We start from the raw sequence: 14,677 nt of genomic DNA, 5'->3' as shown, positions 1-14,677 counted from the left end.
GATCCAGCATGGCCTACTACTAAGTGCCAGGAGTCATACTATGAGCACCCCTATCTGAGTTCTGGGGGTTCTCCCAGCACATCATGGGACTTGGGCTGCTCTTGGGGACCCTCTGACACAGGCAGATTCACATTTCGGCTCCTTGACCTATAGAGTAAGAGGTATTGGAGAGGGAAAAAGTCAAGTGGATCTCCTGAAACTGTTACCCAGTCACCAAGAGAGTATTGAAGAATGATATTGCCTCTGGAAAGAGAGACAGAGATTCGTGCCACACACTGAAAGCTTTAAATGTTGGAGGGTGACGGTTCCACCACATCCCCAGGTTGTTCACCAGGCTGGCTCCTGCAGAAAGCAGAGGAGCCCAGGCCTCAGTGGAGCAGCTGTGCCAGATGGGAAATAGTTATTGGAGCATGTTAATACAGGCTCCAGGGACACTGGGGTGGCTCAGTAGTTGAGCGTCTGCCTTGAGCTCAGGGCGTGATCCCAGGGTTCTGGGATTGAGTCCTGCATGAGACTCCCCGCGAGGAGATTTCTTCTTCCTCTTTAAAATCTTTTTTAAGATTTTATTTATGTATTCATGAGAGACACACAGAGAGAAGCAGAGACATAGGCAGAGGGAGAAGCAGGCAATCATTCCAAAAATGAAGCAAACCTTGACTATAGGGCCATGGGACACCGCAGCACCAAGTGTGTCTATAGCCAGAGCAGCCTGTCACCTCGGCTGGTTCTGTGGGACCCAACAGGTCACAACAGAGGGCCATCACACAAAGGAAGAGATGCTTAGTATTGGCTGAGGGGGTCCCTGGGCACATGGCAGCTCTCCCTCTGGCACTGCCCAAAACTGGCCTGGGGAAGGACCCCCTTTGACCAGAGGCCAGTGCCTTCGGAGTCTTTACAGTGGCTTTCAATGCACAGAAGCTCTCTCTCTCTCTCTCTCTCTTTTAGATTTTATTTATTCATGAGAGACAGAGAGAGAGAGGGAGAGAGGCAGAGACACAGGCAGAGGGAGAAGCAGGTTCCACGCAGGGAGCCTGATGTGGGACTTGATCCTGGGACTCCAGGATCATGCCTTGGGCCAAGGGCAGGCACTAAACCGCTGAGCCACCCAGGGGTCCCTGAACAGAAGCTCTTAACTTTACTGTAACACGTTTATCCATCTTTTACTGATACCTTTGCTTTATATGCATAGGCCTTTAATTCGCTGGGAACTGGTTTGCTAATGGTATCTGGCTGAGGTTGCATTTTTTTCCCCAAAGAACTCTTTTAAACATAATTTCAGAAAATTTGAAAAAAGAATACAAAGAATTGCAGTATACTCTTCATTTAGGTTTCTGCCATTTTATTATATTTGATTTATCTGGCTCTTTTCTCTCTACACACACACACACACACACACACACACACTGATCTTTCTGAGCCATTTGAATATAATTCTCAGACAGGATGTCCCTTTGCTCATCAATACTTCCATGTGTATGAATGTTGTCTTATCTAGCTATATAGTACAGTGAGCAAAATCAGGAAATCAACATTAAGACAATAGCATTATATACCCAGGCATACTATACACTGAAACTAATGGCATGTTATATGTCAATTATATCTCAACTTTAAAAAAATATTTTATTTATCCATTTGAGAGAGAGAGTGTGTGTCCAGGGAGAAACAGAGAGGGAGAGGGACAAGCAGACTCCACACAGAGCATGGAGTCCAATGTGGGGTTTGACATGGGGCTACATCCCAGGATTACACCTGAGCCAAAATCAAGAGTTGGACGTTTAACCAACTGAGCCACCCAGATGCCCCAATTATATCTCAATTAAAAAAAAAAAAAGGCGGGACGCCTGGTGGCCTACTGGTTGAGCATCTGTCTTCAGCTCAGGTCGTGATCCTGGGGTCCTGGGAAAAGAAACCCCAGGAATCCATGTTGTATTTCATTGTCAAGGGAGTTCAATCTCCTTTAGTCTGGAAGAGTTGATCAGTTCACAGATCTTTATCTTTCATGAGCACAGGCCATTTATTTTGTAGAAATCTGCTGATTTGAGTTCATCTGAGGTTTCAGCTGATTATCATCAATCACGCGGTATGATCAGAAGCGTTGGGGGAATGGTGCTGTGTTCCTGTTGATGCATTGTCAGGAAGATACATGATGTCAGTCTATCCTGTTCCTAAAGATAGGTTTGGAGTTGTTTTTTTTTTTTCTGAAGATTTTATTTTATGTAATCTCTATACCCCCGAGATTGAGTCACATGCTCCACTGAGTGAGCCTTGTTCTTGGAGATGTTTTGAGGATTTGTGTGTGTGTGTGTGTGTGTGTGTTTAAGGTTTTATTTATTTATTCATGAGAGACACACAAAGAGAGAGAGAGAGGCAGAGACACAGGCAGAGGGAGAAGCAGGCTCCGTGCAGGGGGCCCGATGCGGGACCGGATCCCGGGTCTCCGGGATCAGGCCCCGGGCGGAAGGGGGCGCTAAACCGCTGCACCACCAGGTGCCTCGTTTTGGGTTTTTTGTTGTAGTTTTTCCTGGATATGTTTTAACTGCTCTGTTAATATGGTGTCTGCTGGTTTCTCTCTGTAAAATGAGATCCACCAGAACTCTCAGCACATCAACTCTGTCCAAAGCCCTGGCACTGAGGGACTGACTTTGCCCAATTGTGCCACGGCTTCTGGCAGCCTAAGGCCACTGGGATGACCCGGACCCTTTGACTGCCAGTCTAGAAAAGCTAAAGGCCAGGGCACCTGGGTGATTCAGTGGCTGAGCATCTGCCTTCGGCTCGGGTCGTGATCTTGGGGTCTGGGATCGAGTCCCGCATCGGGCTCCCCGTGGGGAGCCTGCTTCTCCCTCTGCCTGTGTCTTTGCCTCTCTGTGTGTCTCCCATGAATAAATAAATAAAATCTTAAAAAAAATAATTCTCTTCTCTGAAATGTCCCTCTGATTTGTCATCATCATCAGGAAGGCTGGGGCCTCTGGCTCCCAGTCTCTGAGGAGGGAGGAGCCTGACTTCAAGAACTGCCTCATCATGGGATCCCTGGGTGGCGCAGCGATTTAGCACCTGCCTTTGGCCCAGGGCGCGATCCTGGAGACCCGGGATCGAATCCCACGTCGGGCTCCCGGTGCATGGAGCCTGCTTCTCCCTCTGCCTGTGTCTCTGCCTCTCTCTCTCTCTCTGTGACTATCATAAATAAATAAAAATTTAAAAAAAAAGGAAGAACTGCCTCATCACTTTGACAATGACCAGCCCTCTTACCTGTTTCTTGTGATCTTTACTCTTCCCTCACCTGAAGCCTGGCTTTGGGGTCAGCCCGGGTGGCTCAGCGGTTTTGGCGCCACCTTTAGCCCAGGGTGTGTCCAGGGGGTCCCGGAATGGAGTCCCACGTCGGGCTCCCTGCATGGAGCCTGCTTCTCCTTCTGCCTGTGTCTCTGCCTCTCTCTGTGTCTCTTGTGAATAAATACATTAAAAAAATCTTTTTTTAATAAAAGAAGTTTAAAAAAACACAAAGCCTGGCTTTGTTGATCTTTGACAAAGGTAACTCTCTTCTTCCCATTGAAACTTATCTTTGTAGGGTCACACTGAAAAAACTTCTCTGACTTCTCAAACTTTCACGAGCGAACAACCACTGGGGATTCTGGCCTGAGTCATTTATTATTATCATAGAGGCCAAATGGTGGTTTTCTAATTTCATTGTTCTTTGTACATGTATTAGTGAAAAAGAGCTTTCCCTTCTCTTCCATTTATTTGAAATATTGTGACTCATAAACTCTTTTGTTTTTAAAGATTTTATTGATCTGAGCCCCCCAGGCATCCCTAACTCTAAAATCTAACACAGGGTTCATTCCATCCTTTCTCCTTTCCGACTTTCTCTAACAGTGAAAAATCTCGATCCCACCATCCACAACATTATTACTCATTTCCAGAGAGGAGTTTCCAAATGCTTGCTCGGACCTCCAGAAACCTACAAACTAGAGTTGGTTATTTGTTCCGAGCTGCCTTCATCTGCAGCCGCGGAGCGTGTAATCGCAGTGTTCTTCCTCTGAGATACTGTTCAGCTCATTTCTTTCTCATCCTTTGGATTTCATTTACTTTCCTTTTTTGAGAGTGTAAAACCTTCCCATTGTTCCAAAGGTCTGTCCCACGAATGTCTCCACTCACCTCCCGCACCCCCGTGTCCCTCCATTCCATCTTCACCCACACGTGGGGCTAATTTCCCCCTTCAGCTTCTGGTTCATCTGCCTTGTGTTACTTTTTGCACAAATAAGCAGATCCGTGTAAGTTTCATTTCCTCTTCTGTCCTAACCTGAAAGGAAGCACACCAGCTAGATACGCTCGTCTGCACGTCGCTGCCTTTGCTGAAGGAAAAATCCTGGACAGCGTGTGGTACATGTTCGCAGAGATCTTCCTCATCCTTACCCCTGTGGGTAGCCCCATGGGCAGACTGTAGTTTTTTAATCCTCTGCACACCCATGTAGGGTGATCTTATAGTTTGCAATTACAGTTGAAGCTTCAGTGAATCCCTGGATTGTGTATTTTTCCTATTTATTTAGTTATTTGTTTATTAAGATTTTATTTGTTTATTCATGAGAGACACAGAGAGACAGGCAGACACATAGGCAGGGGGAGAAGCAGGCTCCATGCAGGGAGCCTAATGCAGGACTTGATCTTGGAATTCCAGGGTCACGACCTAAGCTGAAGGCAGATGCTTAACTGCTGAGCCACCCAGGCATCCCCTATTTATTTATTTTAGTCATCTCTGCACCCAACGTGGGGCTCGAACTCAGGATCCCCAGATCGAGTAGGCTGTTCTTATGACTGAACCAGCCAGGTGCTCTGGGTTGTACTTTTTTAACATATAAAATGTTATAAAATTTAATTCTAAGAAATATTTTATTTATTTGAGAGAGAGATAGTGAAAGAGAACATGAGCAGGGGGGAGAGGGAGAAGCAGACTCCCCATTGAGCAGGGAGCCAGACCTAGGGGCTTGATCCAAGGACGCTGAGATCACAACCTGAGCCAAAGTCAGACACTTCACTGACTGAGCCACCCAGGCACCCCTAAAACTTAATTTTCTGAATAGCAAATATATTCACTTGATTCAAATAGAAAAATATAAAAACCAGCTATGTTTATGAAATGATATTTCAAACAGTGCTCCAACCTGCCCTAAGGATTATGCACCCCTTGCTTGCTGCTGACCTAAGTCCCTTGGTCTGGAGCAGAACTAACTTACTCCCATTGAGGTTTGCAGACCACTGGCCTTGACAAGTGAAGGACCAGGCACAAAAGCTAAGGCCTGAGCACATTCAAAAACAGCCAGCAAGTTGGCTCAGGGTCCTGTCGACTTATGTCTAACCTCTGATCAACCACCTATGCACCTGCGTCTCCTGCACAGGGCTCCCCATGCCCACCCCCCTTTTCCATGCCTTCCCCCTTTAAAGTCCTCTGGCTTCCCTCGGGCGGGGGTGGGGGGGGGATAGTCTTTGGGACATTATTCATCCACCATCTTCCCAGGTGGCCATCTTCCTGAATAAAACCTTTCTTTCTTTTCTTACCATTTGTCTCTGGCATATCTGAGCAGGGAGGAGCGAACCTGAATTTCCTATCCATAACAATATTAGGTAGATACTGATTTATTTATATTTATTTAAGAGAACATGAGTAGGGGGAGCAGCAGAGGGAGAAGCAGGTTCCCTGCTGAGTTGAGCTTGGAGCCCAACCCAGCCTGGGGCAAGGGTCCAGGATCCTGACCTAAGCTGATGGCAGACGCTCAACTGACTGAGCCACCCAGGCGTCCCCAGATAGACATTGATTGATTGATTGATTGATCGATTGATTTAGATTTCATTTATTTATTCATGAGAGACACAGAGAGAGAAGAGACAGGCAGAGAGAGGCACAGGCAGAGGGAGAAGCAGACTCCATGCAGGGAGCTCCGTGCGGGACTCGATCCGGGGACTCCAGGATCCGGCCCTGGCCAAGGGCAGGCGCCAAACCGCTGAGTGATCTCCGATAGACACTGATTTAAATATCATGGCTTTTTGGTGACATTCACTGAAATTCTCTACCTGTGTATTTACTTTTTAAGTAACTCTACACCTGAAGTAGGATCTGAACTCAAGACCCCAGATGGAGAGTTGCATGCTATACCGATTGGGCCAGCAAGGCTCAATCTACCTGACAATTCTAAAAGAGCTTAAAAGCAGATGGGAGGAAAACCCGCGAGCCCTGCAACTGCGTATTTTCCAGAAGCCCAGTGTAGTGTGGTTGGCAGCAGGGGTGGGAAAGGGCAGTTTGCAGTTGACGCGTTTGGGGACCAGAAAAATCAAAAAGGTCTGAGATGCTGATGAACTCACATCTCAACGAAAACGCTTGAACGCAAAGCCTCCCGTTTGCGCTGAGCGAGTTGCTCAGGAACGAACCGAGGGTCTGGGCGAGCCCGGGACGGGCGTGCTCGTGCGCGTGCGCGTCGCAGAGCCGAGGCCAGCGAGCCGCGCTGTGACGTGGCGCCGCCGAGCCCCCGCCGGCCGCGGGAGCTGCCGAAGCGGGAAGGCGGCGCTGAAGCGGGCGGCGCTCTGCAGGGGAACAGGGGCCACGAGCGGAGCGGTGAAGCCCGGGCCAGGCCATTCCCGGGGGAACCCCTCTGCCGCCCCTTGAGCAGCACGCGGGGCGCGCCACAGCGCCACCTGGAGTCCGCACCTTGCACCACCCGGGTCCCCTTTACACAGTAACTCCAAGCCTCACCGCCCTCGTCCTCGGGAGCCCGTCGGCTTCCCTGGGCGGGCTGAGCCCGTGGTCAGCATCACTATCAATGCATGGTGGCCACACTTGTCCCGTCGCCACCAGAATTGTACCAGGAGGCGCACCAGGGGATCAGCCGGGTGGAAAGCATTCTCCCTCTCCATTGTGGAACCTCAGCCTCCTCCCTTGATTTTCAGGGTGGCCTCTTCTTCTGGTCTCTTGGTGCAAGGAGCTCAAAGGCCCAGGACGCAGCTCTAATTTTTTTTTTTTAAGATTTTATTTATTTATGAGAGACACAGAGAGAGAGGCAGAGACACAGGCAGAGGGAGAAGCAGCCCCCCCCCCCCCACAGGGAGCCTGATGCGGGACTCGATCCGGTCTCCAGGACCACGCCCCGGGCCAAAGGCAGGCGCTAAACCTCTGAGCCACCCAGGGATCCCCAGGCTGTAATTTAAAGCCTAACAGGACTCCTGCTGTGCCTTCTGGTGAATGTGCTCTCCCTTGGGGAGCCGGGGTCCCTGGATGCACGCAGCCTGTAGTTGCAGAATGGGAAGCACAGGCTCTCCCTGTGGGTCTCCGGAGTGACAGCAAGCAAGGCCACCTCTACTTCCACTCCCAGTTTCTTCCATGTCTCCTACCTCTTGAAGCCCCATGGCCCAGTCATTGGTCTGGGGTGCATACCCCTTCCTCGAGGATCGCACCCTATCCTTGCAAGGACTTATCACTAAGCTGGCCCCTGACCTGTACCTTTGGACAGTCTTTCCACTGCTCTCCAGGTCAGCAGCTTCCAGGGGTCCAGAGGGGGCCAGCACATTGGATCCTGCTGCCATGCACCCCTGACCACATTGCTGTGGAGAGACACTTGACATAAGATGTACTCTGTCCTGGCAGGTCTAACACTCTGAACCCTCACCGGCAGGACAGCCAGAGCCACGCCTGGACTCTGTGTCCATTCCAGGACATGTGAATGGCTGGAGCCAAGGACACAAATGACAAAGAATGAGGAACTGGCAGAGATCAGAAGAGATAAGGAGGCTTGATCACAAATGTAAAGTGTGATCCTGGATGGAATCCCAGACCAGAAAAGGGGCATTACAGTACGACTCTTGAAATCTGAATACAATCTGTTGGTTAACAATCTTGTTTTAAAGTATTTTATTTATTTATTCATGAGAGACACAGAGAGAGCCAGAGACACAGGCAGAGGGAGAAGCAGGCTCCCCATGGGTAACCTGATGTGGGACTGGATCCCAGAACCCCAGGATCACGACCTGAGCCAAAGGCAGATGCTCAACCGCTGAGCCACCCAGGGGTCCCTGTTTTCTGTTTTTATTGCTTTGCCTTTTCTGGACATTTCATGTAAAGGGATTCATTCCTATGACAAGTGATCTTTCATGTCTGCCACGACTTAGCACATTTTTGAGATCTTGGTACTATTTTCTTTCTTTCTTCTTTGTTTCTTTCTTCTTTCTTTTCTTTTCTTTTCTTTTCTTTTCTTTTCTTTCTTTCTTTCTTTCTTTCTTTCTTTCTCTTTCTCTCTCTCTCTTTTTTTTTTTTTTTACAAAAGTAAATCTGAAGTTCTATCAAAACGAAAAGCCAGAAGAGAAAAAAAAAAGATGAATCACCACCCTTTTCCAGCGGTATTACCAAGTGGCTAGTTGATCTCAAGACATGGTCTGACTCAGAGGCTGGGCATTGGTCTCTGTCACTGGCAGGGTGGACCCTGAGCAGTGACAGAGCTGGAGCAACCTGGATGAGTCAGAACTGTGCTGCTGGGATCCTGCAGAGCCACCCCAGGACACCTCAACCCCCCCACCCCCCTGCCCCCGTAGCTAGTCCTTTCATAAGCCCTTTTCCAGCCCAGGGAGGTGGCAGGGGTGAGGGAGGGGGGAGGCTGGCTAATGGTTACGGACTTGGTTGAGTTTGTGACTGCCAGGGATGATCTGACTTTTGTGAAGACCAGACTGGTAGATTCAAGGGGCGTACGTGAAGGAGATCACCCCCACCCCAGCTTCCTATAAGGCTTTTAGGGTGGCACCTAGCTCTGCCTTTCCTTTAGAATGCAACATTGATTTCCATGGACTCTCTTGGCTGGGTGGGGAGGCAGTTTCGGAGGCTTCCACTTGGCCAATGGGAGGTTTCTACAATAAGCAGGGATTCCACTATGACTAAAGATCAGGGCCAGGGGAATGACCAAGCTGGATGTGGACCCAGCCATCCCACTGTGAGCCAGGCTTGGATTCCATTTACTGTGTATCTACTGCTACTCCCCTAAGTGGAGTCATGATGACCTTGACATCCTTGGATCAGTGTCAGCTCAGACCCTGAAGTCCTAAAGCAATTAGGTGTTCCTCTTCACTGGGTTACGTATGAATCTCTGAGTAAATGGCGGTAGGCGCCTCTGGGAAGGACAAGAATCACGACCGCACCACCGCACACTCACGGTGATGTGAGAGAAGACTCCCTCGGGGGATCTGGCCTCTTCTTTGGTCAAGGGGTTCAGAGTCTGAGAACTGCCTCCTGTCTGGAAATTGGGTGATGTTTCGTGGCTTTGTCTCGGGGCTGCCTCCATCAACTATCCAACTGACAATCCTCTGGTTGCAGGAAGGAAGCCAACCCCGTCAGCTGCCCAGCTGTTCGCCGTGGCCACACCATGATCCATTTACTAGCTCCCTGCTTCTCTGTGGGGCTAGCCTCTGAAAGGCCCACACTACAACCTGGCCCTCTTGCTTTGGGATCCTCTCATTCCCCTTGCTAACAGGGAGCCCGGTTCTATTACTTCTTCTACTGTCAGCCCAGGCCTCAGAGGAATGGCCACCCAGCTTCTCAGTGATGTGGTACCTCTCCGGTATGCCCTCTTTCGGGTAGATGGATGTCCTCGGGGTCCTTTATGAAACATATTTGGCTGGTGTGAATATTTGGTCATCACAAATATAGAAGTATGTCCACTCTAGCACGCAGAATTTAAGAAAAGTATGTTACTGCACAAGCAAGTATCAAAAAGAAGAAATGACATGGGGGGGCAGATATAAATAAAGGGGATTTTGATTTCTTTTTTCTCCTCGGGGTTCTAGATACCCTCTTGATTCTCCAGCTCTGAGAGTAACCTGACACAGTGATGGGATCATCTGTAGCTCTTGACCTCGAAGGTGACAGTGTGCAGTTGGGCTCTGTCCCACAGCACGGAGTAGCAGCTGGGTACTTAAGAAAGTACAGAACTCACCTGGGACCTTGGTTTTCAAGACGAGAGATGGTGATGGGGTATCAGGAGATATAAATTCAAAGGTAGCTCAGCAGGCACCCATCTTGGCTGAGCCAAGTAGAGCTACATCCTCCATAATGGAGTATAGAGTTAATTCCAGCTTTCTTCCCCCAACCTTGAAAACTTCTGCTTTCCAAGGACAGGGACAAATAAGGCCATCTGCACAGGCCCCGTGTGCTAAGCTGATGGTCAGAGGCTTCTGCTCCTTCTATGCCCCTGAACAGGAGGTCCTGCAATGGCTCTGTGTGATGTCGCTATGTTTTTGCAGATGACAGTTCTTCCCCTCTCGCGTCAGCCCCCTCAAGAGATTGCATTCCGGGCGCAGATGTCAAGATGGATGGGTGGGTTCTGTCCTAGCCCTGTAGATTTCCACTCTGGAGGAGGGTCCCAAATTCATCTTTCCCAATTGTCATGAAAAGCTCTGCAGGCATTGGCTGGCCTCTGTGGCCCAGCTTACAGCAACCACTCAGCAGATCATCTATGAAATGTTAAGCACAGCCAACTTGGGAGAGTGGCAGGTGCATTACCAGTGTGATGTCGAAAGGGGAAGGGTGGGTCCAGTATGTGACGACCCCCTACAGTGCGACAGTGACAGCAGTGGGTGGGTGGGTGCACCAGAGCATATGTTCTTACAAAAAACCAAAAAGGGGAAACTAAATAGGACCTGAGGAGCAGCTCAGAGGGGAAGCCTAGGGCTTCAAGTACAACATCTGAGCTGCATCAGGGACCTAAAGTATCCCTGACTTGTGGGGCCCAACTTCCTCCTGTTAGACACAAGGACAGGGGCGGGCCCCCGACAGGGGAAAGACTAGTGGCCCCAAGTTCCACCCTCCTGCCCAGCATCAAATAATGTAAGTTAGTTGGAGGTAAACCAGACCATATGTTCCCCCTCCCTCCACCACGCAGTAAGCAGGCAGCTGCATCACGAATGGACAGAATGGACACTGGTACCAAAGAGGTGTCACGAGCTGGGCCCCTGCCCAGCCTGCCGGCGCAGCCATGTGAGGTCAGACATAGGCAGTTTCCATACTAGCAAAATACTTTATTTTATAATGATAAAAGAAAGAGAGTAAAGATTTCTTTTTTGGTGTATACCAGAGTTAAGGGCAGTAGAAGAATAAGGGAATTAATAGGATTTTTATGTACTTTGATGACAATAAAAAGTTAACAATACCAACTGTTTGCCGTAAAACTTATCATAGCTCCCCCAAAACACATATAAAGGATCATAATTTTAAAATCTATAAAAGTAAAAAATATACAGTCAGAAACTCTAACGCTTATTTCCTCTTTAATATAAAATTGTAAACATTTATTTACACAAAGCAAATGTGTATAACAAAGTCCGAGCACCCTTCTTTTGAGTCATGGCTCTTGGAAGAGGGGATTTGCACTGAAGTGGAGTCATCTCCTCCCCTAACTACCCAAAAACCAGATTCATAAATAAAGCCATGGGCAGCTCCCTGGGGGGACCCCAAGCATCACATTTTATTGCTCCAACACTGTGGCCAGAAGCCTGCTATCTGTCCGGCGGTCTGAGGACTAAGGCAGGGGCCGCCCTCCCCAAGAGGGGACAGAGGTGAGCAGCCAGAGGGGGACCGGGAGAGGAACAAGGACCCATCACTAGCCTTCAGCCCACTATTTTTGGTAGAAAACCTGCTGAAGTCACCCTCTTCCCCTTCAGATTGGGGAACTCACTCAGAGGGCAGAGTCTTCACTGGCTTTATGATTCATTCCCTTCTTTGAGAGCTAAACTCAGCATGGGGGGGGGGAAGGGAGGGAGGACGTTTAAAGGGGAAATGGCTATTATGGAAGAGGAGCTGAGGGTCTGAATACCCCCACGAAAGGCACTGCTGGTGCAGAATAATTACCCCTAGGTGCACAACCCTTCATCCCCTTGACACCGCTCAGGCTGCCCACCCGGAGATCTTCCCTGGCTCAATTCTTTATGGCAGACACTCCTTCAATCATCCACTTTGCAACTCCAGGGAAGTAAAAGTGGGGTTTCAGTTTCTCCCAAGACCACTCTGCCTGTAAGCCACTCTTCTCAGTGTCCTATTTTCTCTCCAACACTCTGTTTAAAAAGGGTCTCACCCTGCACTTACCATTTTGCTTTCGTTCTAACCAAAGTGCTCTCTCCATCTTTGTTTTCCATGAACAGCCCACAGGCAATCCTGTTTTGTGGACTCTTAGCTTAGTCAAGTCCATAGACCTTCAGAGAGAAATCCACTCAAATCTTTAGGAAGAATGTATTAGTGTTATAAAGCCATTCTCTTTAAAAAGTGCAAGTCATCGGACGTGGGAGAGTGGCCCAAGTGGTAAAACCAAGTGGAAATCTCTCCTGTGGCCCAGCCTGCAGCCTCCCTGGCAGCTCGCATGCCACTTGCCCTCCTTCCCAAACCTTTGCTTTCTGGGGAGGGGATGCCCTTCTGCCCACAAGGCTGGGGCTCCCTAAGAAATTCAATGACTCTTTTCCCACCAATCTCGTACACTGTTGCCTTTAAGAAGTTTCCTATTTGGGCTGGAGAGAGAAAGAAGGCGAGGCAGAGAGATCATGGGGACTGCCTCTTTGCACAGCTCAACTACGATCACCTTCCTGTCACATGAAGTAGGAATTTTCAGAGACACTGAGGAAGGTGGGGAGTGACAAGAGAGGACACAGGAACCCCAAACATTCCATCTCAGCATGTAGCCTGGGGACTTGCCACCACCAGGCACTGGGCTGGGAGTGGAGGTGGGGTGGGGATTCCTCAGGCTGGCCACCGTTCATTCGTTGGTGGACCTGGGGACACAGCACTGCGGGGGAGGGAGAGAGAAGGAGCAGCTGTGCCGCCAGCTACCTCATGGCATCCTGTTCCTTTTTGGCACATGCAGTCACAGTCTGTGCTGAAGGACGCCATTTCCCAGTGACCCCCCCTTTTCCCTGAAAGCGGACAAAGAGCAGGACTAAGAAAGGCTCCTGACCACACAGAAAGCCTGGGTTCCCAATGCCACGCAATCAGTTTAAACCATCACCTATCCTAATCCATCTTCAAACCTTAAAAATTAAAAAAAAAATCTTTTCTATGCTACAAACTGCAAAAAAATAGTTCGGCTATATGAAGTTGCAACAAAACCTGTCCCTGACACCGGGGCAAGTGGAGAAATCTTGGATTATGTCAACACAATGGCACAGATTTTTGTAAGCCTGACATCAAGGGGTTTCACTGTTCTTACTGTTGGGTTTTTTTGGTCATTTGGATAGAAAACCACCTGTAGAACCCTGTCCTGCTGTCCCGACACCAGGCAATGGATGCCAGTAGAGCGGCTGGGGCCAGCCCAACAGACCGCAACTGCTGGCTGGGAGCCAAGACCCCCCCCACTGCAGACCCTGGCCAGGGCCCACCTCAGCCCTGGGGCTCTAGCTTCCACCCACCCGGCTCCCCAGGGGCCGAGGGCTTTTGGTCCAAAGTAGTTGTTCTTTCTTGAATCTGAGAACAGAAATACAGGCTGTGTGAACACTGAGAATACCACAAATCCTCTGGTTACTGAGGCCCTAAGAGGTCGTCCAAATCATTCATCCACTCTTCTGAAGTCCTGTTCTTCAGCAGGGAGTCGATCAGGTCGGCATCTCCGGCCATGCTGGCCAGCCCACTGCCACCCGGCTGCCCGCCACCATAGGCGAAGGGCAGCTCCTGGCCCGCGGTCCGCACAGGGTAGGCCTGAGTGCAGTGCAGTCCCGGCCGGCCACCCATCGGTGGCACGGGGCTCTGGCTGAAGGCCCCCAGCTCGGGCCCACCGGGGCTCAGGCCCGGCAAGCCCTGCTGTGGGGCTCCCTGGGGAGGTGCTGGGGCAGGAGCACCGGTCCTCTGCTGTGCGTTCACAGGGGGCAGCATGGCCCCCGCCGCAGCTGTTGAGCTCATGGGGGCCATGGGCCTGCTGGGCATCGCCTGGGGGAACTGGGGGCCAGACATTTTCAGGTGGGTCTGCTGCATGTGGAAAGTGGAAGCTGCTGGGAAGGGGCTTACAGTGCTGTTCCCTGGGGCCTGGCTGCTCAAGTTTGCCATGCTCTGATGCTGCCACGATGGGTTCTGGCCTCCCATTGCAGCTGACACCCTGGGGACCTGCGGCTTAGGTAAACCGGAGTTCATGGTCCCCTTATTGTGCTGTTGGGAGAGGCCAGAGCTCCCCAGAGAGTTCTGCCCATAGGCAGCAGAGACTGAGGTGTTCTGGCCTACACTGGGCTGCCGGGTGACGTGGGCATGTCCGTTGGTGGCCTGTGGCGGGGGCTGGGCCACGATCTGGGTGAGGCCGGAGGCCATGCTGTAGAGGCCGCTCTGGGGCATGCTTTGGGAGCCAGTGAACTGAGCCACACCCCGGTCCTGCTGGCCTGAGTTTGAGGAGAGAGAGGAAACCGAGGTATGTCCAGGGCCCATTGGCATCAGGTTCCCAGCCTGAGGGAATGCCCGGGGACAGCTGGAGTTAGACGGCCCTAGGTTGTTGATGCCAGGCACAGCAGCAGAGGATCCTAAAAGACAGAGGAGATGGTCAGTCAGTGGAGCTGGCATTTGTTGGCCCTCCACCATGGGGAGTCTCTAAGAACCAAGCTACAGGTGCTATCTTCCACATGAAAGGCAAAATCAGAATACCAGGTATCTTTATGGTCAGTGGAACCTTGGAGACGACAGCCCTTGGGACTT

The 14,677-nt window shown here is 50.3% G+C and overlaps 1 protein-coding gene across 1 annotated transcript in view; it reads right to left on the bottom strand.

Moving 5' to 3' along the window:
- Positions 1-11,025: 11,025 nt before the first annotated feature.
- Positions 11,026-14,677, bottom strand: part of MAML1 (mastermind like transcriptional coactivator 1) — a 47,663-nt gene continuing 44,011 nt past the window's right edge. The window contains exon 6 of the mRNA XM_055302101.1: positions 11,026-14,505. Within this exon, the coding sequence (XP_055158076.1) occupies positions 13,523-14,505 (983 nt within the window). The 3' untranslated portion in view covers positions 11,026-13,522. The remainder of the gene's footprint in view (positions 14,506-14,677) is intronic.

This window comes from Nyctereutes procyonoides, unplaced genomic scaffold (assembly GCF_905146905.1).
Source record: "Nyctereutes procyonoides isolate TBG_1078 unplaced genomic scaffold, NYPRO_anot_genome, whole genome shotgun sequence".
Classification (NCBI taxonomy): Eukaryota; Metazoa; Chordata; class Mammalia; order Carnivora; family Canidae; genus Nyctereutes; species Nyctereutes procyonoides.
The sequence above is the reverse complement of the archived record's forward strand: the minus strand, read 5'-3'. Positions and strand labels throughout refer to the sequence as shown.